Genomic DNA, 27845 nt, shown 5'->3' on the forward strand with positions numbered 1-27845 from the left:
TGAGTGGGATTGCTCTTTTCGGAGCTGATGCAGACACGATGGGCCAAATGGCCTCCTACTGTGCTGTATAATTCTGTGATTCTATTAACTCTATTTTAAAAATACTGTCCCTTTTTTAAGCCAAAATATATGGATTTGAAAGTTTTTTTTCAAATCCAACCTTGGGAATGTATTAAGAATATTCATTCAAAATTGGGAATTAGTGCTGTATAAANTTTTTTTTTGCCAAATTGTAAAAATGTGAAAGCAGTACTTTTAAAAATAAATACTGTGGGCATTGTACTTTTAAAATACTCCTACTTCATAAGCATTACACTAAAGAACAAATTCTTCGCTGCCAAACTATCCTACTTTCATTGTGCAAGAACCTATTTTTCCCAAGCAATTCAGTGACTACAAAACTTTCTATGAGCTTGACATTGTAAACCTACTAAAATTACATGTGGGTTTAAGTAATCAAACTGTGAAGAAAGGCTAAGGAAAATGTGAATATTTACAATGGAAACAATACACCTCAGGGTTTACTCAAGGTATTATTAAAGTTTTTAATATGCTTAAATAAAGTGAAGGTAAATAAGAGTGGGCTTGACATGATTAGAATAGCTAATCAATAAAATCCTGTGAAGTGATTTGAGATGTTTTGACAATGTAATAAGATTGAATATCAAATGCACAGATTTTGAATATGGATTATTGAATATGCAACACACTGCCGACAGTCAAGTTCAAGAAGGAACTGAATAGATTTTGGTGGAAGAAATAATTGAGGATTATAAGAGATAAGAGAATATTATGGTATTTTTCCAACTTTGGGAGTAGCCAGATGGAACATAATTGTGTTTTCAGTCCTGTAATTCCTATGTTCCTAATTATATGGATTTATGTTTTCTGCCAAAATTAAAACAGCATTAGAAATGTTCCTACTACAGTCACAGAACATTTAAAGCGGTAACCAGCTCAAAGGGGAAACACTACAATTTAGCATTTGTAAAAGAAGCCAGTTTATAATTAATATGTGTAGATTAAAGTTCTTTCAGCTGCGAAAAAATAACAGATGGAATTGTTCACAATGTATGTTGATGTTCATAGTCAAGGGAATAGAAGAGATGATTTGAACTGCAGCCAGCCAATGCTACACCAAAGTATACCCAACCTTGTCACTGCGTACAAAATGAGAAAGCTTTACTCACCAACACGATCCAATTGCCTGAAAAATTATTATATTTATAATATGCACTTGGTATTTAATATAAATTCAGATTATTTATGTAAAATAGAAAAGTATTAAAAACTAAAAACGCAATCAGAAAATATTCTCTGCCTAGGGGAAGCAAGCCTCTAATCTTTCCTCATACATCTTTCCTAAAACATCCCTTATATCATTCTAGTAAATCTTCTCTGTATCCTTTCTATGAGCTTGACATTGTTCCTATGGTGAGGTGCCCAGAATTGGCCATAATAATCCAACTGCAGTCTAAGTAATGATTTATACGGGTTTACCATTATCCCCATTATCCCTTAACCCCAATATCTCTTTATATTCCACCTTTCATGTTCAGAGGATGTCTGAAAGCTTTTGACATTGTCAAAAGGTGGGCACCTGAACTAGAGATGGGAACAAAGGGGCTGAGGAGAGGAAAGATGACCAAAAGTACGGTTCAAAGAGGTAGGTTTTCAGATGGGACTTGAAAATGGAGGGAGCGAGTCAGAGGGATTCCAGGGTGGAGATCCAAAGAGTGTAGGGAAAATAGCTGAAAATCTGACCACCAATAGTGGAGCAGAAGGGAGGGTGGCATGAAGCTGTCCAGTGTTCGCTCAATGAAGAGAGTGGCTGGGTTGGTATGGTTAAAGGAGGTCACAGAGTAGAGTGAGGTGAGACCGTGGAGGGATTTGAACAACATCAGAACAAGGATCTTGAGAGATGGGGAGCCAGTGGAGCCTAGAGAGGATGAGGATAATCGGCCTTGTGGGGTCCTTTATAAAACTTTGATATAGAACTGCATATTTTGAGTGATCTAATACAAAGCAAAATGCAATCTATTCCAAAGGGAAAACATCATAATATCCAAAGGAAGTAGGATTATAAGATGTGCTTCTGTCTTGGCATAATTCATGTATAACAACGTTCATCCTCAAGCTGCTGAATCTGTATAACTCTGGAAGCCAAAGCACTAATGAAAAGGGTGGTACTAGCTGGACAAGCTGCAGGAATCTTACCACTGTTTTGCAACAGTATCTCAATGCCCAATTTGGAGTCCCAAGCTTTGTTCTTGCCAACTTGTATAAATTCTTAAATAAAGAATTACCTAAGCAAGCCGCTGGGGAGAGATTGTGCACTCCATGCCAGACAAATGGAAACCATATATTTTTGGAACTCTCAATTTGGTTTGGAGATGCTCATGCTCATGGCTTCCCATGTGTGTCAGATAACTGTCTGACCCCGAACAATTATTGTTCATGTGAAGAATATTTTCTTTCTTGTCATAATGTAGAAAGTAATTGCTGTGCACTGCAGTACATAGTTCATTTGCAGTTATTCAATAGACGTCCTCACTAGCAAAACAGAAGTAGGTTATTTCATATTTTTCCATTTTTAATCCTTTATTTAATTCTATAACAAAAAGATCATACAACTCCCAGCTCACGTCTCTACCGCTATATGTAATATAGAACTGAAACCCTTATAATCTCAGGCCCCAACAATATCTAGTACATAACTCTTCTTGGATATAAGACTATAGTATGATTTATAACATGTCAATTCAAACTTGTCTAAGCCTGATTTTACCTTTAGGCAACATCCATGTTTGGATAATATCCAAATGCATCCTTTCAATATGGTAAAGTTTACAAATAACGAGCAAATGTTCTCACAAATTTTGAGCTTTTTAAAAAATGTCTTAATTTGTGATGAATTGTTCCTGAAAATGTTTGCTTTGAAATATTCAGCATTCAGCAGCTCTTCAATCAAGAAATAGCCAATGGCTTAATGCAGTATTAATAGCACATAATCACATAGATAACAAAGTTATATCAAGGTAGTTACGATTGTGTGTTTCCCTTACAGCACACAAAGGAGAAAATGCCATAATAACATGCTACATTTTTGGCATCGAAGCTTTACAGATGTAAACATGTTTCTCAGAGCAGATTTCTCAACACTAGTGGTCCTCAGAGTCTGAGTTAAGAGAAGTCCTAAAATCTAAATATTTAATTTAACCAATCATGAACTGTAGCAGCATCTCAGGGAGGAAATGTATTTCTCCAAAGAGAACACGAATTAACTTCTGTATCTCTTGTGAATCTCTAAGCAACAGTCAGGGTGAACTCTACAGAAACCTAGAACTGAGTTACCCATTAGTTCTGGAATGGTATGCTCTGCCTTTTTGACTATACAACGCAAAATCTTTTTTGTTCTCTTTAACTGCTGAACTGATGGTTCAGCAAGACATCCATCAGTATCTCCAGATCCCATCCCTCTGTTGTATGCTGCATTCTGATATTTACTTTATATTCACTCTGTGTATTGCCGTAGTCTTACCATTTTCTAAACTCAGAAACACACTTCAACTGTGCCTACGGTCACCAACCCCTTCCGACATCGTGCTCTGCCGCTGTCAAGCGCTCTGGCATGCCGTAAATGCAAGTTGTTGTTGCTGTTTCTATTTAGCTGCACTAAATTATATCTGCTTAGCCGAAAATTCTATATTTGATTTACTTGTTTTTCCACCATTGGTTTGGCATTAGCAGGTTTTTTTTCTATTCCAAATTCCAAATTATTTATGTATAGTGTAAACAATTGGATTATTTATGTGCAATTCAAATTTATGGATTTTTAAAAAATTAGTCTTGCAGCAAAGTATATAGCAAAAATACACACTACATATCATTTGTTTATTGTCATGTCACTCTACCATTACAGGACAGGGAGGAAGCTAAGCTGGTTTCAATGCAATATTGTATTACTACAAGATTTTTCCACAGCAGTAATTCAGAGAATCATACCTGTGAGTAAATTACTCCTATTTACCATTTTTATATGCAATTCAATTCAAACACTGGCATGACAACATGCCCATTGCCAGAATTCCTACCTAATTAGAAAGTTCTATTATTTTGTCACCTGTTTTCTGACTCTCCCACAGTTGTACATTTCTTGGCTCTGTTCCATTTGACTAAGCCGTCTGTCACAAACTGCTATAAGTTACATACCTGCTACTTAACAAATGTCATAGCATATCGAAATCATAATTACTTTGGTCTTGTTCATTAGCAGCAAAGGAATGCGACACCTTTGCCTTTAAGCTACAAAGTATTCCATTCTTTCCACCACAATGTCTACCCACAAGTATACTAGCACAAATTAAATTAATTATACCCCAAAGAGGGTTCTAGGTACTAGCTAATTCTTCCATAACAGTTATTGCTAATTTGTAAGAAGCAGTGTTTTTAATGGTACTGGGCAAGGCCAAACAACAGACAAACTCAATTCTATTCTGACAAAACTGGAGTAAAGCTGGATTGCTTTTTAATATCACTAAATTTTAAAATAGCTCTGGCTACAGTAATAATCCTTGCATTGATATAGCGCCTTATCACATCTTCGAGATGTATCAAAGCGCTTCGAAGAATATACTATGGAGTGAATTGACTGCATTTTGTGGGCGAAACGCGGTAGACAATAATGCACAGCAGTGTTCCACAAACAGGCGTGGATTGAAGTGACCAATTTTTTTTATTTTCTTTATTTTTTTGAAAGAATTATTACCTCCGGGAAAGCGATCTGCCAATCGTCTAACAACTGGGTTCCTAAAGTATTATCATTTCGCTTTTTCAAATAAATATGAAATGCTTTTAGAATTCTAAGAGACACTATTAAGCATAAGTTTCCTACAAAAAATCAGATTTTCTTTATGAAAGCTAGATATTGGAAAATGTTGTCTGTAAGTAAGCAACCTTGGTTTTTGGTTCGATCCTTAGTTCTTCCTTTGTCATCTTCGGACCCTGACCAAGACCACTTTTCTTCACCTTTGACACCCTGTTGCCTGCATCCCTATTTCACAATTACATCACCAAATATCTCATTCAAAAATCGACTTCTCTAACACATTCCTGGCTGGGGTCCTAGTACCACCATCCCTCATTCAAAAATTCCATTGCCCACATCCCCATCTGCACCAAAGTCAAAAAGAAAGAAAAAACTTTAAAAGGCAGGGTTTCTATACTTTAAAGAAAATAATCAACCGTACTTACGTTTCATGCATCTGTTTGTACCAGGATTTAGGGTCCATCCAGAACAGCACCGTCTCCCACAAACATTAGGCCTAAAAAGTAAGATTTTGATTTGTTAATTATCAAATTCTTCTGTATTCAGATATTTATGTTCACAGTCTTGATGAAATCTGCCTCCAATATATTTGTCTTTGCTTCAGCTTCCCTTTTCTATCTGCTTGTCTTTTCCTGATCCTGCTTAGCCCTCAATCTGTCCTTCTGCTTTAGTCCTATTATTTTGCTCACAGCAATGCGTTCAATATGTTGTCCCACTTAATTGGTATTTCATGCTAAAATGTTTGCATTGTGAAGATTGATGAAATTATTTTTCAAATTGCTGGAATGTTTGGGGGAGAGGGGCCCTCATAATGACCTCAGTTCTCTCCTATCCTTCTTCCTCCCCTAAATGTTTGACTCTCTTTTTCCTTCTGCAACTTATTCATTACTTTATTAAAACAAAATTTACTACAAAGCAGCACCTCGCCATATACTGGGTCACTGGTGGTGGTGGGGGGAGGGAAGGTTTCACATCACTCGATGATTTCACTGACATTGAATAAAAACAGTGGGTTTTTTATAGTCAGACGCGGCTCAAGGGGGAGAAATGAACTTTTAATAAGTTTATTTTCCCCTCAGGGTTTTCTTTCGCCTGTTCAGAGCAGGGTTCTGTCCTGTCCTGTCCTGTCCTGTCCTGTCCTGTCCTGACCTGTCCTGTCCTGTCCTGTCCTGTCCTGTCCTGGCCTGGCCTGGCCTGGCCTGTCTTGTCTTGTCTTGTCTTGTCTTGTCCTGTCCTGTCCTGTCCTGGCCTGGCCTGTCCTGTCCTGTCCTGGCCTGTCCTGTCCTGTCCTGTCCTGTCCTGTCCTGTCCTGTCCTGGCCTGGCCTGGCCTGGCGCCGCACGGTTTGTGTTTGTGGCAGCGCGAGCAGTGGGAGGCGGTAAACTAACGGTCACTGCTAACGGCCGCCTCGTGCCTCGTGGCAGCAGGAGGCGGAGAGCACCATGTGCTGAGAGTCAATCGCTGGCAGCGGCCAGAGCTCCTGCAGGTGGCAAGTTACAACATGTGGCTTCTTTTTGTCTATGATATGATGGTTATATAGACTGTTGGTTGCTTCAAGTGACAGCTTCTGTCTCAGGTGATTTGAGAGAAATGCTGTGCAGGTTTGTTTGCAAATTGGTTTTGAATATTGCTCTTGACTTGCCTTGTCACTGATGGCGTCAATCATGATTGCTGTTTGGCAGCTCGCCTATTATTCTTTCAAAAAGACAAGAAAGATAGGAACAGGAGGAGGCCACTCAGCCCCTCGAGCCTGTTCCTCAATTCTACAGGGCAACCAAAAAGTCTGTGATACCATCACAATGTCTAATAAGTCTTAAAGAAATGATGATATTTTTGTTTTTTTATAGATAATGGGGTAGTTATCATGACTTTTTGGTCACCCTGTTTAAGATCATGGCTGAACTATATCTCAACTCCATTGCCCCAAAACCCTTGACACCCTGGCCTAATCTATCTATCCACGTCAGTCTCGACTCCTTATTAACCGTTTGCAGTTTTTTAAAAATATAAATGTGACTTTAAATGGTACTGCTATCAAGATGGACTGGATAGGTTAGGCATTTTGTTTGCTGGAGAAGAGACGTTTAAAAGGAGACCTAGTAGAGTTGTTTAAAATTAGAAAAGAATTCAATAAGGTTAACATAAATAGGCTGTTTCATATTGTGCCACAATGATCTGCATGAGAAGGGAAAAGCGCAAAGTTTATTTTCACCAGAAACATGCTTCACAAGTTTATATTTACATTTATGTTATATAAACATTTTATATATTATATATATTTATGTTTTGTATTTTTTTAAAGTTTACAAGTTATATCACAGTTAACATCACTGATGCTTGCACTCATAAACTGCACAGGTTATGGTTCAGCCTAATATGTGTCCTCTTTGCATCAGAGCATCAGGAAAAAAACATGCATTTCACTTGATTCATTCCATGTGTACCATTGGGAGCAATTTTTAAAATGCCACTGGAGAGCAATGCTAATAAAAACTAACCCAGTACTACGATTCTGTTTTCACTTTCATAGTTGCAATAGTCAGTTATAAAAGCTACATTTCTCTTAATTTTATGTTCTCTCTCCCATTACTCTCTAGATTCAGCCCTCCTCTTTCCCGCATCCACATTAAAGTGGCACACTAGGAAAAGCAGACCTGCATCAGTGACACTGGACCCAACCCCTGGGACAAGCGCAATAGGCAGCTGGAATAATGTGGCTTCTGGTTTTCCCTCCTCTTTATGGAAGGACGTGGCTACATGTGATACATCCAGCGACACAGGCAAGATCAGAAATTAGTTATGTTCAGAATCGAGGGCGCAGATCTATATTCTAACACTTTATGCCACAGCATATTGAACCTGCACCACCACAAAGACTTGTAAGTCCCATTTATTCAATTTCATGATACTGTAAATATATATTATATCTGATCCCCAAATGCATAAAATCATAAAATCACATACGAATGCAGAAAGGGACAATCAGCCGTCATGTTTGTATATCAGCAATCTGTTTTTATAAATTGGTTTATTTTATATTAATCCTGGTTTCAAACTCTCTCTCCTTATCCCTTAATTTATTTTATTGAAGTTTCATTCTAACCAAAAGTTTAGTTACGAAAATCATGCCTTTCTATGAATTTCTGATTCAGTCACTGTGCCGCAGCTCTCCTGGCTTCTCACAATAAGTGGTATTTATTACAGTAGATTAGAGCCATACCCCACATGTTTCTCCACACACGAATGGAAGTTTGAGAGGGGTGTGATTGGGTCTCTAATACCTGTACCCTCTTAGTGTATCAGCATGACTCAGTTGGTAGCACTCTCGCCTCTGAGTCATAACAATATTGATACAGAAATCGTATCCTCAAGAAGTGTCAGATTAATTGTATCTCCAAATAGAGTGCAAGTGGTTGCGTGGATGACACCCAACTCTCTTTGTCCCCACCCTCGACCCCAGACTGCCTGTCAGACATCAAGTCCTGGATGAGAGCTAACTTTCTACAGTGGAACGTCAGCAAGACAAGGCCCTTCCAATTGGCTCACACCAGCGCCTCCGCACCTCAGGCACTGGCAACATCAGTATCCAAGGCTGCACACTCCACCTCACCACGTCAGTCAGGAACCTAGGCGTCTTGTTCGACCCTCAACTGTCCTTTCTCCCTCACATTTGTGCCATGACCCGTTCTGCCTTCCCCACTTCCACAACATTGCCCGACTCTGCCACTGCCTCACTCCTCAGGCCGCCAAAGCCCTCATGCACGCCTTCATTACAACCAGGCTCGACTAAGCCAAACTCCTGCTTGTCAGCCTCCCCAACTCTTCCCCCCACAAGCTGCAGGTCACCCAGAACTCTGCAGCTCGTGTCCTCTCCCGCACCAGACTCCGTGACCCCATCACCCCCACCCTCGCCCGGCTCCACTGGCTGCCCATCCCTCAGAGGGTCAAGTTCAAAGGCCTCATCCTCACCTTCAAGGCCCTCCATGGTCTTGCCCCCTCCTACCTTTCCAACCTGCTAACACCTCATCGACCTGTCCACTCCCTCAGCTCAGCAGGCTCTGGCCTGCTCCATGTTCCCTGCCCCACCATCGACGGTCGGGCCATTAGCCTCTCGGCCCCCACCCTCTGGAAATCCATCCCACATTCCCTTTGCCTCGCTCCCTCCTTTGCCTCCTTCAAGGCTCGCCTCAAGATCCTCCTCTTCGACATGGTCTTCGGCCACCCTCCTACCCTCTCTGTCCTCTACCCTCCCTGATCCCAACCCCTGCTCCCCTCAGGTCCTAATCCCTGACTGTTCAGCACCTTGAGACGTTCTCCCGACGTGAAAGGCGTTTTACAAATGTAATATTGCATTGTGCTGTAAAACACATCTGCGCAGCAGACTTCCAGCATGAACCCAGCCTTAGACTGAAGGCATCACAAGCATGTTAAATATCTTGTGTAAGATGGATGTTGCCTTTTTTGTCACAGGGCCATTCACTTAGAAACGTACTTGATTATTTTATTGCTTTCTACGAAATGCCTGGAAACAAGTAAATAATGCATACTTAGCCTCCCTTGGAGAAAATGTATTCATATTTTTAAAAGTATGACATTTCTTGTTAACACCATGATGTACAAACATTCCAAAACTCTAAATATGAAGCTCTGCTTTTTTTACCGCAGAGTTGTTTCTTATTGGCTATGCCAAAACTATCTACTCTGTTAGTTCCCACAAACGAATAAACAGACGTGCTCAGAAGGGGATTCTTCCTCCTTCAGTATAATGTCATTTGTGTTTCAATTTGTGCAACCAGTAATGATTTCATTTCAATTCAAGTAATCTTGCAATCTTGCCAGTTTGGTGCAACAACACCTGTTTTCTTCTCAAAAGGGCTGTGACCCCTTCCCAACAAACACCAGATTTTTCTCTCTTTCTCCAACTCTCTTCCAACTCAACAGATTTCTTCCTCTCTCCCTCCTCCCTGTACCCGACCCAATAGCTAAAGAAGCAGACATCTCTTGTCTTCTATCTGTAGTTTGCAAGTTCCAGTTCCCTTTCACTGGCACTGGCCTGTCCCTCTTGGGCAAATTCCATAATTTCCTGTTAAGGTCCCTAATTGAAGCACAAATGCAACAGCATTCCAGGGAATAAGTTGTGGACATATGGCTGATAACTTGAAAGAAATCTTCCCCCAAAAAATTCACTAATTATTAAGGTGTCAAACAACTGTTGACTACTGCATAAATTGGCTTTCAGGAAATATGAATGTGCATTCAATTTAAGACAGAGCTTTAGGACTTGTGATGAAGCTTTATTTTTGATTTTCCACATATAAAGCAAGTACAGCAGTATAAGTAGGTGCTATGCAAGAAAACACAACTGGAAGAGTAATTAGGATTTTGAACGATCTATAAAAATTGGTGGTTGAAGCACAATCTACGATAGCTTTTAAATGGCAAATGAGACAAATAATTGGGAAACGAAAATGAATAGGGTATGGTGAAAGTGTAGGAGTTGGACTTTGTCCATAGTTCTTTCAAAGATCTAGCACAAACACAATTGGCTAAATGGCTTTCTGTGTTACAAAAAAACAAAAACACAAAACAAAAAAAGTCCTTTGCGCCCCCCCCCCAGGGCTCACATCAGGGCCCACCATGGTCCTGTTAGGTTGGCTGCCCCAGCCCCAGCCTACGGGTTAATGGTGGAGTCCTGTAGCTCAGTGGTTAGAGCACTCGCTTTGCAAGCGAGAGACCTGAGTTCAATTCCAGGCAGAGGGCGAAACCTCGGGCAAGTTTCCTTACTCCACACGCCTAATAATAATCCCTCCAAAAAAAACCAAAAACAATAATAAATTGGTCATTTTCAATCTACGACTGTTTGTGGGACATTGCTGTGCGCAATTGGCTGCCGCGTTCGCCCACAAATATACAGTCAATTCACTTTACAGTATATTCTGTGAAGCGCTTTGGGACGTCCTCCCGACGTGAAAAGCGCTATATCAAATGCAAGGATTATTATTATTATTATTAATGTCATCCACCTGACCGCTTGCTCCCGGTCCCCGCGTGCGCACTATGGCTGCCGCTTTGACCCGAGCCCCCTCACCCCCTCCCTCCCTCCTCCCTCCTCTCTACCCCCAAACCCTCCCCCCTCTGCATCTCTCCCGCTCTGTCCTCCTCTCTCTCCGTCCCTCTCGCCTTCTATCCCCACTTGACCCTCCCACAACCTCCCTCTGCTCCAGCCTGGGAACCCTCCGCCGGGCTCACCGCGGCACTCGGCATTGGCTGTCCAGCGGCAGCCATACCGACTGTCCCATTCCCCACCACACTCGCCAGCCACCCCGGACACAGACCCGGGGAGCCAACCTCTCCTCCCTCACCCGCATTCTCCCCACCCCTGCCTCACAACCTGGACCCCCCTCCCCTCCTACACACCCTTCTGTCAACCGCTCCCTCCACATCGGACTACAAAACATCCGTTCCCTCTGTAACAAGGCCCTGGTCATCAACGATCTCATCCTTGATGAGAGCGTTGACATCATGGCCTTAACAGAAACCGGGCTCACCCCAGGCGACACCTTCCCCCTCACGGAAGCCACACCACCCGGCTACACTTCCCACCACATCCCTCGCCCCAACCGCCGTGGCGGTGGTGTAGCCCTTATCTCAAGGACACCACTCGCCCTATCCCCCTACTCCTCTGGCTCTTTCCCCTCTTTCGAGCACCTTCATCTCCGATATTTCGACACTTCTTACATTTCTCTGCCTCTGCTCTGATCGCCTCATCATCCTGGGCGACTTCAACCTGCACTTCACCCCCTCCTGCTCCATCTCCTCAGATTTCTATTCCCTGCTCTCCTCGCTCAACTTCTCCCTCCACATCAACTCCCCCACTCACAGTCACGGCCACCCACTTGACTTGGTGATCACCCGGGGCCTCAGTGTCTCGGATGTCACTATCACCGACAAGGCCGTCTCCGACCACCACTTCATCTCCTTCACCACCTCCACCCCCTCCCCACCTCCACCAGACCCACCACCATCTTCTACCGCCCTTGGAAGAAGTTACCCTCACAATCCCTAACCGCTGCCTTGGAGTCCTCTGAACTCCTCTCCCTCTGGCCTTCAACCCTCACTGACCCCTCTTCTCCTCTCACCCTCCTCCACAACACCCTCTCCTCCACACTCGATACTCTTGCCCCCATCACCTCCCGTACTGTCTCCTACTCTCGCTCCTCCCCCTGGTTCACCACCCACCTCCGCTCACTGAAGAGCCAGGTGCGGGCTGCTGAACGCACCTGCGGCAAATCTGGCCTAACGGTCCACCGACAAATCTGGCTGGACCTCCTCAAAATCTACCGCTCCACTCCAGCCTCGGCCAAGTCGTCCTTCTACTCCAGGATAATCCTGGAGGCGAAGGACAACCCCAGGCTACTGTTTTCTACCACATCCCGACTCCTCCGTCCCCCCCGCCGCCCCGCGCAGGTCATCTCCTCCAACCTTCACTGCGAGGAGATGCTGGATTGCCTTGAATCCAAATCAAGGGAATTCGCTCCGCGGTCACTTCCCCTCCAACATCCACCCACCCCCCACCCCTCCCTCCCACACTCCGACTCCTACCCATCCTCCCCTACACACCTTCGTACCCGTTTCCCCACCCTCTGTCACCAAACTCATCCTATCCCTGAAACCCACCACCTGCTCCCTTGACCCCATCCCCACTCCACTCCTTATCTCCCAGCTCCACCTCCTTGCCCCACATATCACAGACATCGTCAACCTGTCCCTCTCCTCTGGCTCTGTTCCCATTCCCTTAAAAACTGCCACCATCACTCCCACCTTGAAAAAACCCTCCCTTGATGCGTCGCAGCTATCAAGCTACCGGCCCATCTCCAACCTCCCCTTCCTGTCCAAGGTCCTGGAAGAGTTGTCGCCTCCCAGCTGCGCTCTTTCCTCTCCACCCATTCATTATTCGAACCCCTTCAGTCGGGTTTCCGTGCTGCCCATAGCACAGAAACTGCCCTGGTCAAGGTCACCAATGACATCCTGACCATCTGTGACCAGGGCTCCCTCTCCCTCCTCGTCCTCCTCGACCTATCGGCAGCATTCGATACGGTCGACCATGCTATCCTCCTCCACCGCTTGTCCTCCCACCTCAACCTTCAAGGCCCTGTCCTTGAGTGGTTTAGGTCGTACCTCTCCCACCGTCTTCACTTTGTTTCCACAAATGGCTTTTCCTTCACCCCCCGCACTGTCTCGTGCGGTGTCCCTCAGGGCTCTCTTCGGTCCGCTCCTCTTCACCCTCTATATGCTCCCCCTGTGGTGACATCATCCGCAGACATGGGGTTAATTTCCACCTGTATGCGGATGACACCCAACTCTACCTTTCCTTCTCTACCCTCAACTCCATGACCCCCGATGTCCTGACAGCTGCCTGTCCGACATCGAGTCCTGGACGAGAGACAACTTTCTTCAGCTCAACGTGCGTAAAACTGAGGCCCTCCTGATTGGCTCACGTCAGCGCCTCCGCACCTCAGGCGCTGACAGCATCAGCATCCAAGGCTGCACTCTCCACCTCTCAAAGCCATCAGGAACCTCGACCCTGTTCGACCCTGTTCGACCCTGAGCTGTCCTTTCTCCCTCATATCCGCGCCACTACTGGCACCGCCTTCCATCACCTCTGGAATGTCGCCAGACTACGGCACTACCTCACCCCTCACGCTGCTGAAACTCTGGTCCACGCCTTTATCACCTCAAGGCTGGACTATGGGAACTCTCTCCTCGCCGGCCTTCCCGCACCTCCCTCCACACTGCAGGTCATTCAGAACTCTGCAGCTCGTGTACTGTCCCGCACCAGGCTTCAGACCACATCACTCCCACCCTCGCTCGCCTCCACTGGCTCCCCATCCCACAGAGGATCGATTTCAAGATCCTCATCCTCACCTACAAGGCCATTCACGGCCTTGCTCCCTCCTACCTCTCCGACCTACTATCCCCCTACCTACCTGCCCGTACCCTCCGTTCCTCTGGCTCCGGTCTGCTCCACATCCCCCGACCCAACCGCCCTACCATCGGTGGCCGGGCCTTCAGCCTCTCAGCCCCGAGGCTCTGGAACTCTATCCCCCAGTGCCTTCGCTGCCTCCTCCCTTTCCTCCTTCAAGGCCGGTCTCAAGACCTTTCTCTTTGACCATACCTTCAGCTCCCCTCTCGACTCTCTACCCCCTCCTCGCTCCCTCCCTTCCCTCCCCTCACCCTGACCATTTCCCCCCTGCTCGGGTCCTGACCCAACTGTAAAGCACCTTGGGACGTCCTCCCGACGTGAAAGGCGCTCTATAAGTGGAATCTTGTTGTTGTTGTTGTTATAAAATTCTCAGTAAGAGGTACTGTACTTAATTACATGACTTTTGGATTCCTATAATTATAATAATAATAATATAATCCTTGCATTTGATATAGCGCTTTTCACGTCGGGAGGACGTCCCAAAGCGCTTCACAGAACACACTGTAAAGTGAATTGACTGTATATTTGTGGGAGAACGCGGCAGCCAATTGCGCACAGCAATGTCCCACAAACAGTCGTAGATTGAAAATGACCAATTTAATTATTGTTTTTTTTGTTTTTTTTTTGTTGTTTTTTTTTATAATTATCCATTACCATTGCCAGCAAAAAGATATGACACACTTGGAATGGTGTCAGACAGGAGATGTTTTTAGTGGTTCTGTGAACAGGGACCCATTAACCGGTCTCTCTGACTACTATCAGCTATGACCAGAAATCTATGCAATCTGAAACTAAGATCCAATAGTTGAGTCCAATAATTTTCAGAATAGGTCAGTAAATAACAGGGCAAAAATTACCACAAATTCACATGGCAAGTCTCCAAGATCACTGCTGTTTTCTTGTTACTCCCAAACTTCAAATATCATCCAACATTGTCTTCCTCCCCCCGCAATCCTCATTGTGTTGAAATCAAAACACATCACTGTTTCTTTTTCTTTTTTCTTTTTCTAACTCATTTTACTCATTTAGTCACTGTTCTATTTTAAGATTGGGTAAGGGGTGGCCTGATAGAGGTCTTTAAAATGATGAAAGGTTTTGATAGGGTCGACATAGGGAAGATGTTTCCACTTGTGGGGAAGACAAGAACCAGAAGCCATCAATATAAAATAGTCACCAATAGATCAAATAGGGAAGTTAGAAGAAATTTATTTACACAGAGAGTGGTGGGAATGTGGAACTTGCCAACAAGGAGTTGTTGAGGCAAATAGCACAGATGTATTTAAGGGAAAGCTGGAGAGGTACATGAGGGAGAAAGCAATAGAAGGTTCTGCTTGAAGGCTTAGTTGAGGAAGGGCAGGAGGAGGCTCACGTGGAGCATAAACACCGGCAGAGACCAGTTGGGCCGAATGGCCTGTTTCTGTGCGTTGAACAGAATAAAGCTGTCCATGGAATCCATTGTATGGGATTCCATTGAACTGCGGAAGGGAATAGAGGAGATAGAGGAGGGGATAATTGGAGAGGTGGGGGCCAAATGGCCTGTTTCAGTGTCCTAGCATTCTTGTAATTCTATGTATTTTTTATTAAAAGCAGTGGATGCCCAGGAAAAATTTAAGGTTTCATGTGATCTTAGTAATCAGAGATTTGTCTCTAAAAGTTTTCAATGAGATTACATCATTCTTATGCACAGAGATCATCTGTATAATAACTCTTATCTTTGCATTTCCTTACATCCTTACTTTCTCCCAAATAAGCAATGAATTAATAATTAGTCCAGATTTTCAATTTCCTTTAAGTGCTAACTTCTGCGGACTTGAAGACAGTTATCTATCCCATATGTGGTGATGTCATTTCTATTATATATATTCCATATCTCATAGCAATGACTTCAGCAAATCACATTCTAATTACAGGAACTGTTTTTCTGTCAAATGTGTTTGAAAATACTTTTGTTTAAAGCAAATTTCCATTACACATGAGCCTAATAAGCATGTACACCCCATGCAGCATGACTATAACAAACAACAGTAAATATTTATTTTTCCAGCGGATCATTAACAACTGGGACGTGTTACTGGAAAGGATGATTAAGGCCTGGATGTTGGATTCATCTAGATGTTTTGTTTTGCTCTACACATTTTTGGGCTATGATTTTGATCATGTTTAAAAACTAAGTCTTTATATCATTGACCACTGGTCTGACAGTGCGAATAGCTGAATTAACATATTGCATGTGTACTGAAGTTCTCTTAAGCTAACAAATATCATTTCAGTTTCCCGACATTGCTAACTATAATAACTAGCTATAATAACATTGCTAACTCTGTAACCGATTCAAGCAGTAGCCACTTTCAGGGGAAAAGATCAAAATGGACAAACCAAAGAGAATGTGAATACATCATTAATCATTTGCATTTAATTTTTAAGTGGGATTCGTATGAGAAGATTCCTTTATCTTTACTTGAAGTGTAGTGTAACATGGTATAAATCAAAGACGTTATGAGGATCATGTGATATTATTCATCCCCACTTTTAAGCAAAAACTTCCTGAAATGGACTTGCAATTTCATTGCTCATGTTGAGTTATCAAATCAGTTCACTCATGGAATAGCAATCAAGTTACATAGATCTTCACAATGTGGCTTTTATTTTCACATCACTTCCAACTTCTTTCCAGGCAGATTTGGGGCAAGCTTTGGATGTTTAAATGTTGTACATATAGGTCAGATATGTGTACAATTCCAGCGATTATTCAGTGTTCAAAATGGGAAGCTACAGTTATGATCAGCCTATTTATTGCCACAGTCGCTGGGTCTGTTATGTACTTTAAAACCTACAAATTAATTTAACAAAGCAGTCTGAGTCTTCAGCTGCAGAGCCACTAAAACTAGTTTCGTTAGTGCAAAGCTTTCCCCCCACACCACCCCCTTTGGTAGCAACGTTGGTAAATAGACTTGAGATTAACATGAATTGTTCTTGTGCATTTGTTCAAACTCAAATTGTGTTGGATCTAGAAAAAATGTTGGCTTTTGAAAATAGATGAGCACTGAGGTTACATACATAAGTTTACAAACCAGTGGTTTGGGGGGAAAAGAGTTTTAATGCCCAACTCTCCCAGTTTTCCTGTTCCTGGCTCATTCCCCTACATGGCAGATCACTCCACGGATTTTATCTTTCTTACCTGGTATGCTGCTTCTTTACTGGATGGTGAATTCTAAACTAAAAATAAAGTAAAAAGCAATAAATAAATATTCTCTCTGTCTTTTGGTAACACCACTGTGCAGAAGGCAAGCCAGTTGTGAATGAAACCATCATGGCATCAGTTACCATGTGGTTAGAGTTTAAGATCTGGCACCCAGTTTTCCTGGCCAAACTTCATACCCTTCCGTATTCGGCAAAGACTTAGAATTAAATTGAATTGGATTTCATCATAGGAATGTATAGGACTGGAAAAGACCATTGGAGTCCATCTGAATCGTCCCAAATAAATAAAATACTCCTAAACTGCTCCAGTTCTCATACGACTCATTCCTTTCTTTGCCAAATAGCTAACAAACTCACTCTTGAAAATGAGAGGTATTACTGATGAATGAAATTGTAGAGATTTTGCTATGATAAAAAATAATTTGGTCTTGGGCATTCATAGGGGAAGACTCTCAAAGTGCTTCACAAGATTTACTGTAAGGGGTAGCTGTGATTGTGCATTTTGTAGGCATATTTTATAAACATCTGAGAATAGATGTTTAGGTGTAAGAGTGATACTAAAATTGATCAAATTATTCAACAAACATTTTAACTTGACAAGGAGGCTGGGGGATGCAGATAATGCAGTTTTAAGCAAACTGCAGGTATACTTTGTTTACTCTGATGTGAAATTTCAGTTCATATTGTCTTTATCCAAACCAAATCAACTAATTTCAATTTAGCCAACATTTATGATAGAGACAATAGCATTCAATTCATCTGGAGAAGCCAAAGCTGCTTAGTTTTATTTTGTTGTGTATTAACAATGGACCAGTGATATCTGAGGTGCAATCTGTCTTGTGAACCTCTGAATGTGCTCCAGCAGCAACACACAATCACAGCACTGTGTTCAAGCACAGAGGATTCTTCATGGACATATTCTGTCATCAGTAAATACCCATCTATGATTATAACGCTGTAAGCATATTTGATGGGATTTTTCTTTTTTTGGAGGGGGGGGGGAGAGGTGAAGTCTTATGCTCAAGGGAAGGGTGCAAGTGCTTTAGAATGGAATCGTTTGCTAGACTTGTAATAAGTTTCAGCATCAAATTGACCAGAGGAGTAGCATAGGTTGAATGCATATTCCTCTAACTCAAAAGTATGTGCTTGAACAGAGTAGCCCCTATGGAACCAGTGATTTTTTTCTGAATGAAACTGTCAGTTTGTGTCCAATTATACTGTTTTGGTGCTGAGGATTCCTCACCATTAGGGATGTACCGGAGTATGTGGAAGTCAGATTATATCCAGGAGAAGACTCCTTCATTATAAATGCCTTTTGTGGGCCGAATGTGGTTGATAAGGTTTCTAATGTGCAGTTTCTAACGTGGAGAATAATTTTGAACTACTAACTGTAATGTTTGCCATTTATGAATGGTTCTGCAGTCTTAACATTTATTAATAATATCAGTATCAATCCTTGCAATTTGATGTAGAACCTATAAAGTCAAAACATCTCAAGTACTTGATAGTATTTCAGCTCAACGTGCATAAAACTGAGGCCCTCCTGATTGGCTCGCGTCAGCGCCTCCGCACCTCTGGCACTGACACCATCAGCATCCAAGGCTACACTCTCCACCTCTCAAAGCCATCAGGAACCTCGGGGTTCTGTTCGACCCTGAGCTGCCCTTTCTCCCTCATATCCGCACCACAACTGGCACCGCCTTCCATCACCTCCGGAACATCGCCAGACTACGGCACTACCTCACCCCTCACGCGGCTGAAACTCTGGTCCACACCTTTATCACATCAAGGCCGGACTATGGGAACTCTCTCCTCGCCGGCCTTCCCGGCCTTCCCTCCACACTGCAGGTCATTCAGAACTCTGCAGCTCATGTACTGTCCCGCACCAGACACCGCGACCACATCACTCCCACCCTCGCCCTCACCCTCGCTCGCCTCCACTGGCTCCCCATCCCCCAGAGGATTGAATTCAAGATCCTCATCCTCACCTACAAGGTCACTCACAGCCTCGCTCCCTCCTACCTCTCTGACCTGCTATCCCCCAACCTACCTGCCCGTACCCTCCGTTCCTCTGGCTCCGGTCTGCTCCACATCCCCCGCCCCAACCGCCCTACCATCGGTGGCCTTCAGCCTCTCAGCCCCGAGGCTCTGGAACTCTATCCCCCAGTGCCTTCGCCACTTCCTCCCTTTCCTCCTTCAAGGCCGGTCTCAAGACCTTTCTCTTTGACCGAGCCTTCAACACGCCTCTCCCTCCCTTCCCTCCTCTCAACCTGACCATTTCCTCCCTCCTCACTCCCTCCCTTCCCTCCCCTCACCCTGACCATTTCCCCCTCCTCACTCCCTCCCTTCCCTCCCCTCACCCTGACCATTTCCCCCCTCCTCGCTCTCTCCCTTTCCTCCCTCACCCTGACCATTTCCCCCTCCTGACTCCCTCCCTTCCCTCCCCTCACCCTGACCATTTCCCCCCTCCTCGCTCCCTCCCTTCCCTCCCCTCACCCTGACCATTTCCCCTCTCCTCGCTCCCTCCCTTCCCTCCCCTCACCCTGACCATTTCCCCTCTCCTCACTCCCTCCCTTCCCTCCCCTCACCCTGACCATTTCCCCCCTCCTGACTCCCTCCCTTCCCTCCCCTCACCCTGACCATTTCCCCCTCCTCGCTCCCTCCCTTCTCCCCTCACCCTGACCATTTCCCCCCTCCTCGCTCCCTCCCTTCCCTCCCCTCACCCTGACCATTTCCCCCCAATGCTCGGGTCCTGACCCAACTGTACAGAACCTTGGGACATCCTCCTGATGTGAAAGGCGCTCTATAAATGGAATCTTGTTGTTGTTGTATTTCTGTCAAGTGTAGTAACTGCATATTTGTAGACAAATGCAGCTTCAAATTTATACATAAGTATATTCCACAAACAGCCATGAGGTGAATAACTGACTAATTTACCTGGAAAATATTTGCCCAGGTAGTAACCACATTCTTTTTCCGAATGGCGTCACTTAATCTTAACACATATCTGAACAGATAAACAGCTCAAATCCTATAATGTCAGTTTAGATTAGGAGCTCAAGTCTAACATGTTGGTGGGAGGCAGATGGAGGAAAGTGGTCCTGGAGAAGGACTGGATGTGGAGGAAGGATAATTAGTTTGACCACAGGTTCAGTGAGTCTGAGAGATAGGCTGGGGAAGTTAAGGAGGTAGGAGAGAAGACATTGATGGGAGACAAGAAGGATGACTTCTTGTCAATATTCAGCTGCAGAAAGTTGGCACTCATTCAGGTCTTGTTGTCTGAAAGTGATTACAATCTGGAAAGCAGATTAATGTCCTATTTGTTCATCTGAATTTGCTTTACCAATTCTGCCAACTCTGCCTTATTCATCCCACAAGCTGTAAAGAATCTTAAGGCGATCCAATTGGTCTCCTATAGTGCAGCATATTTTTAATATTATCCTTCTGTATTACAAGGATGATATCCAGTAAACAAAGAGGGTATATTGTGGATGTTGCTAAGCATGAGACATAAATTGTATCCCAAGAGCCTTCAGAATGGATTCCATCCATACCACATGTTGTGGAGAAAATGTAACATTATAATTCATTGAAAATATAAATAATAAGTCCTTGCATTTGATATATTACATTTTACATTGGGAGGATGTCTTAAAGGGTTTTATAAGATTTACTACAAAACTTAGTGATGGTGTATTTGTAGGCAAACAAGGCATCCAGTTTGCATGCAGTAATGTCCCACAAAAAAAACATGAATGACTGATTTTATCTGATCAATTTTATCTGGGAGATTGTTGGCTAGGACAACCAGAGAAATGTCCTTCCTTTTTTAAGTAGTGTCTTGCGATCTTTAATGTCCAACTGAACAGATAGGTGAGACCTCAATTTATCTGAAGGATGGCACTTGAAACAATGCATCACACCCCAGTACTGTATGCAGTATTAACCGACATGAGTTCAAAATCCTGATGTGGGCCTTGAACCCACAACTCTCTGACTCAGAGGTAAGAATGCTACCAACTGAGTCATGCTAACACAGAGAAAGAGAATGTTATGGGTGGCCTGATTAAGAGGGTAGAAAAATGGAAGACATATTGGTATGAGGAAAATATTCTTTATGGCGTCATGTTTCTAGCAACAAGATGCGACAAAAAGGTCATCTGGCAATGACAGTTTACTGGTTACTAACACAAAAACAGAAGTCACTGGGAACACTGAGCAAGTCAGGCAGCCTCTGTGGAGAACATAAGAACATAAGAATTAGGAGCAGGAGTAGGCCATTCGGCCCCTCGAGCCTGTGCCCCGCCATTCGATAAGATCACGGCTGATCTTCAGACCTGACTCTAATTACCTGCCCTCTCCCCATATCCCCTAATCCCTCTATTTTTTAAAAATCAGCCTTGAAGCTGTTCAAAGACTGACATCTACAGCCTTCTGGGGAGTGAATTCCATAAAGTCACTGCCCTCTGAGTGAAGAAATGTTTCCTCAACTCTGTTCTAAAAGGCTGATCCTTAATTTTTAGACTGTGACCCCCGGTTATAGATTCTCCCACCGGGGAAACAGACCCTCAGTGACTACCTTATCAGCCCTTTAAGAATCTTATAAGTTTCAATAAGATCCCCCCTAATCCTTCTGTACTCCAGAGAATATAGCCCCTCATAGGTCAGTCCCCTCATCCCAGGAACTAACCGAGTGAATCTACACTGCACCCCCTCGAGGGCAAGCATGTCCTTTTTTAAATAAGGAGACCAACACTGCATACAATACGCTTGGTGCGGTCTCACCAGGGCCCTGTACAGTTGCACCAAGACTTCCCTACTCTTGTACTCTAAACCTTTTGCAATGAACGCTAACTGCCGTTCGCCTTCTTAGTTGCTGCTGCACCTGTGAACTAACTTTTTGACTGGTGTACAAGGACACCCAAATCCCTCTGAACACTAACACTATCTAATCTCTCCCCCTCTAGAAAATAATCTGTTTTTCTATTTTTTCTACCTAATAGATAGAAAGGAAAGTGAGTAAACATTTCGGGTCCACGACTCTTCGTCAGAACGGGGCCGTGGTTGGGAGGGAGAGGCTTTCAAGGCTTAACAGAGAGGGGCAGGCAGGGCAAGGAAGACTAAGGAGAAAATAAGGTAGAGGACAGGGAATGATGGGTTAAAGAGGTGTTAATGATGCAAAACAAGGGGGGGGGGAATTGCAACAAAACAGACTGACCAGAGAGAGAAAAGGTGTGTCTGGGACCCAGATGATGTGGTGATGGTCACAGAAGAGGGGGAGCGGGAAGATGAGCTGTTATAGTCTGAAATTGTTGAAATCAATATTGTGGCCACAGGGCTTTAAGGTCCCTTGGAGATAGCTGAGGTGCTGTTCCACGATCTTGCGCTGTGGCTCATTGGAACAGAATAGGAGACCATGGATGGAGAGGTCAGAGTGTGAGTGGGGGGGGGAGAGTTGAAGTGGCAAGAGACGGGAAGCTCAGGGTTGTCCTTGCAGACAGAAGTAGCTGGCAAACTAGTTACTAACATTTGGACAACCCAAAATTGTTTTATTTAAAATTTTAATACACACTTTTTTATCTAGGAAACTGTAATAAGTACAATGCAGGACTATAATACGTTCCTTGCTTGCAAGTATAATTTGGGAAAGTTTATCAACTAGGATAAGTCGAACCAGGCCAGTCAAATGCCACGTGACCGACTCTCTTGTCTTATCTCTTTCGCGGTAAAACGTAAACATTTCTCTAATCATTGCAATGAGTTTGCGATCTGCCTTATACAGTCTCACTGCTGGCAAGTGCTCAGACCTTGACAACTGTGAAATTCGCTCCCACTCTCCATAACATTGTGTTCACATCTATAGCGACGTGTTGTTTCTATCCTCCGGGTCTTTAAACGAGAATCTGTTGTTGGTTGATTTTCCAGTTGTTTTTTTGAAAAGCGACATGGCTGGTTTGAAACTGGTTGGGGGGGTTAATAATCTCTGTGGAATTTAACTGATCCCCTTCCCTCCCTCTTTTCATCCTAAAATGCGCTGGAGCTCAGGAACTCTCAGTTGAGCACAACTGCTCAACCACAGTCACAACCAAATATTCCCAGTCGTAAACAATGCTGTATTTATCCTTTCCTTAAAAGACAGTTTTTGTTACCAATATAACTGTTCTTTTCACTTTTCCCCCTTTCCATTTGTCTGGAGGCTGCCTTCCCTCTCCCTCCCAAATCAAAATATTGATGGAAGCCATCAAAACGTATTAGTATTAGTATTATTATTAAATGGTACATTTATTACGTGTTCCGAGATCCAGAAGAATTTAAAGGTTATTTCCTTCAGCAGAAAGTAAGTTGTGATGATCTGATCTCTCTCTCCCTCCTCTTTCGTGGTTTGTTCTTTGGCGCCGACGGTATAAGAGTCTGAACTCATTAAATCCGACGCTGGTGATTGAATTTGAAGCAGATCATTAAAGTGGGGTCACTTTCCTTCCCCTGAGGCCAATCCTTCCTCCGCAATATATGAACCAGAATATGGTTACCCTGGTGGTGCAGTTTAGTGGAAAAACATAGCTGAGATATTTTGGAGTCACGGCCATGTGTATATACACACAAACACTCGCTGCCACACAAACTTATTTAAAAGGGTAACGCGCCTCTTATTTCATATTTCCTGTGACTGCATTTGTGGAAAAGGAGATTGTTTTACTTTGATATTTGAGAGTTGGGAAAATAACTGGGATACATCCCAAACAATTCCCGCTTTATTATATAAATCCATCAGCACCCCCCCCCACATACATACATACATACACCACACTACATACACCACACACACCACACTACATACACCACACTACCTACCTTACCTACCTACCTACTTACATACACTACATACATACACATTGCATACACTACATACACTACATACATACACCACACCACACTACACACATACTACATACACTACATACACCACATTACATACACTACATACATACACCACACTACATATACTACATTGTGGAGTCCTGTAGCTCAGTGGTTAGAGCACTCGCTTCACAAGTGAGAGACCTGAGTTCAATCCCCGGGGGGTCAGGGTGAAACCTTGGGCAAGTTTCCTTACTCCACACAGAGCCTAATAATAATCCTCCAAAACCCAAAACAATAATAAATTGGTCATTTTCAATCTACGACTGTTTGTGGGACATTGCTGTGCACAATTGGCTGCCGTGTTCGCCCACAAATATACAGTCACTTCACTTTACAGTGTGTTCTGTGAAGCGCTTTGGGACGTCCTCCCGACGTGAAAAGCGCTATATCAAATGCAAAGATTATTATTATTATTACTACACACATCACTTACACACTGTGGCCGAGTTCTGAGCTAATGCAGTAAGAGGAATATTTCTGATCTGCTGTGAAGTGCCCGCGGGATCCGCCGCTGTCGGGAAGAGCTCGGGATCCGCCGCTGTCGGGACGAGCTCGGGATCCGCCGCTGTCGGGACGAGCTCGGGATCCGCCGCTGTCGGGACGAGCTCGGGATCCGCCGCTGTCGGGAAGAGCTCGGGATCCGCCGCTGTCGGGAAGAGCTCGGGATCCGCCGCTGTCGGGAAGAGCTCGGGATCCGCCGCTGTCGGGAAGCGCTCGGGATCCGCCGCTGTCGGGACGAGCTCGGGATCCGCCGCTGTCGGGAAGAGCTCGGGATCCGCCGCTGTCGGGACGAGCTCGGGATCCGCCGCTGTCGGGACGAGCTCGGGATCCGCCGCTGTCGGGAAGAGCTCGGGATCCGCCGCTGTCGGGAAGAGCTCGGGATCCGCCGCTGTCGGGAAGAGCTCGGGATCCGCCGCTGTCGGGAAGAGCTCGGGATCCGCCGCTGTCGGACGAGCTCGGGATCCGCCGCTGTCGGGACGAGCTCGGGATCCGCCGCTGTCGGGAAGAGCTCGGGATCCGCCGCTGTCGGGAAGAGCTCGGGATCCGCCGCTGTCGGGAAGAGCTCGGGATCCGCCGCTGTCGGGACGAGCTCGGGATCCGCCGCTGTCGGGACGAGCTCGGGATCCGCCGCTGTCGGGAAGAGCTCGGGATCCGCCGCTGTCGGGAAGAGCTCGGATCCGCCGCTGTCGGGAAGAGCTCGGGATCCGCCGCTGTCGGGACGAGCTCGGGATCCGCCGCTGTCGGGAAGAGCTCGGGATCCGCCGCTGTCGGGAAGAGCTCGGGATCCGCCGCTGTCGGGAAGAGCTCGGGATCCGCCGCTGTCGGGAAGAGCTCGGGATCCGCCGCTGTCGGGAAGAGCTCGGGATCCGCCGCTGTCGGGAAGAGCTCGGGATCCGCCGCTGTCGGGAAGAGCTCGGGATCCGCCGCTGTCGGGAAGAGCTCGGGATCCGCCGCTGTCGGGAAGAGCTCGGGATCCGCCGCTGTCGGGAAGAGCTCGGGATCCGCCGCTGTCGGGAAGAGCTCGGGATCCGCCGCTGTCGGGAAGAGCTCGGGATCCGCCGCTGTCGGGAAGAGCTCGGGATCCGCCGCTGTCGGGAAGAGCTCGGGATCCGCCGCTGTCGGGAAGAGCTCGGGATCCGCCGCTGTCGGGAAGAGCTCGGGATCAGCCGCTGTCGGGACGAGCTCGGGATCCGCCGCTGTCGGGACGAGCTCGGGATCCGCCGCTGTCGGGAAGAGCTCGGGATCCGCCGCTGTCGGGACGAGCTCGGGATCCGCAGTTTAATCAGTTTAAAAGATTTGGAAATAAAAAATATGACTCTCGGGAGAGTCTGTCCCTAAACCATGAAGAGGGTCTGGAGGTCAGTTCTGTCGCTCCTCACTCCACCCAAAGCCTTTCAGTCTCAACTCAGTTCCACTCTCACATTTACACCGAATGCGGACCCGGTGCGGACCCGGTGTGGGCTCTGCGCCGTTTAATATCAGTTACAGAACACACATCACGGGATGGAAATGGCTAAAGGGCATTTCATTGGGAACCAACGCTGTGGCGGTGTCACTGTCACCGACACCGACACCTCCGGTGGGATTCGCTGCCGCGGAGCGGAGAGCGCGAACCCCGCGATTAGTTTTCATAAAGACGTTAGTAATATATATATATATATATATTGATGTAAATCCGCTCCACATTGTCGCTCATTCCCTCTTGAAAGTGTTTTTTGAAAACTAAAAAGTAATTTGTAGCGAAAATACAAAATTGCTTTGATTTGATCTCAGGAACTGAGACACAACAACAACACCACCACCACAACTATAATCATAATAATAATAATAATAACTGCACGTGATTCAGCGCCTTATCACGGGCTGAGGCGTCCCAAAGCGCTTCCCGGGACACAGTACAAAGCGATGAGATCCCATTAGAGAGAAACGGTAAAACGCGGTTAGAAAGTGATGTGACAGTGAGTGCGATTCGGTGTCGATGTCAGTGTCAGTGTCGGTGTCAGTGTCAGTGTCGGAGTCGGTGTCAGTGTCAGTGTCGGTGTGGGAGTCGGTGTCGGAGTCGGTGTCAGTGTCAGTGTCAGTGTCGGAGTCGGTGTCGGAGTCGGTGTCGGTGTCAGTGTCGGTGTCGGTGTGGGAGTCGGTGTCGGAGTCGGTGTCAGTGTGGGAGTCGGTGTCGGAGTCGGTGTCAGTGTGGGAGTCGGTGTCGGAGTCGGTGTGGGAATCAGAGTCGGTGTCGGTGTCAGTGTCGGAGTCGGTGTCAGTGTCAGTGTCGGTGTGGGAGTCGGTGTCGGTGTCCGCACTGAGCGGCTCCGGTGCTCACCCGATCAGCCTCCGGGCCGGGAGGCGGCTCCGCGCCCGGGAAGGGGAAGCCCGGAATCGGGGTCTCACGGCGACTGTCGGGCGGTCTCTCGGGTTCCGGGTCCAATCCGCTCTGTTCCGCTGAGAGACGCCGCCGCTCCGGGACCCCGCGGGGCCGCCGCTCGTGCCCGGGGCGGGGGCCGGGCCCGGGGTGCCCTCCGGGGGCGGGAGGGTGACTGGCGGCCGGTGGGCCCCTCGGGGGCTGTGCCCGGCTCTGCCCTCCCCGGGACCCGGAGCCCGGGGCGGGCGGGGGCGCGGAGGGCTGTCCCGGGCGGTCAGGGCTCTGCCCTCCGCGGGACCCTCACAGCCACTCGGGGTCACACACCACAAACACAGGGCGAGCAGCGGGAGGGTCCCCCACCGCAGACTGTACCCCGACATCTCCTCCTCAGCGGATCCCTCCGACAGTCCGTCAGTCAGTCACTGCCCCAAACGATCCCAATCCCCGGAGCGCAGCACCGACTCTCTCCTCCGAACAAAAAAGGCTTTAATTGTAAACTCCCGAGTTAGGACTCCATTTAACTGTAGACGTTTGCGGGGACTCTGTCTGTGTGTGTGTCTGTGTGTGTGTCTGTCTGTCTGTGTGTCTGTCTGTCTGTGTGTCTCTGTGTGTCTGTGTGTGTGTCTGTCTATCTGTGTGTCTGTGTGTGTCTGTCTGTGTGTCTGTCTGTCTGTGTGTGTGTGTGTGTCTGTCTGTGTGTCTGTCTGTCTGTGTGTGTGTGTGTGTCTGTCTGTGTGTCTGTCTGTCTGTGTGTGTGTGTCTGTCTGTCTCTGTGTGTGTCTGTCTGTCTGTGTGTCTGTCTGTCTGTGTGTGTGTGTGTGTGTCTGTCTGTGTGTGTGTGTGTGTGTGTCTGTCTGTCTCTGTGTGTCTGTGTGTCTGTCTGTCTCTGTGTCTGTCTGTGTGCCTGTGGGGTGGTGAGTGGCTGTTGAACTCCCACTCAGTCACTGTAATTTTTGTTATATTGAGGAAGTGCCTCTCTCCGGAGTGAAGGGTTTTTGCAGTAACTCAGTGACTGCCCTTTCGCTGCTTTACGCACAGAGCGCTCTCTCTCTC

General features: G+C 45.8%; 1 protein-coding gene across 1 annotated transcript in view; it reads right to left on the reverse strand.

Annotated features, from left to right (window-relative positions):
• Positions 1–27172, reverse strand: part of LOC103189902 (latent-transforming growth factor beta-binding protein 2) — a 132995-nt gene extending 105823 nt beyond the window's left edge. The window contains exons 1-2 of the mRNA XM_042338097.1: positions 26754–27172; positions 5254–5324 (exon numbers count right to left, since the gene is read on the reverse strand). Of these exons, the coding sequence (XP_042194031.1) occupies positions 5254–5324; positions 26754–27172 (490 nt within the window). The remainder of the gene's footprint in view (positions 1–5253; positions 5325–26753) is intronic.
• Positions 27173–27845: the final 673 nt, after the last annotated feature.

This window comes from Callorhinchus milii, unplaced genomic scaffold (genome assembly GCF_018977255.1).
Source record: "Callorhinchus milii isolate IMCB2004 unplaced genomic scaffold, IMCB_Cmil_1.0 Scaffold9, whole genome shotgun sequence".
Lineage (NCBI taxonomy): Eukaryota > Metazoa > Chordata > Chondrichthyes > Chimaeriformes > Callorhinchidae > Callorhinchus > Callorhinchus milii.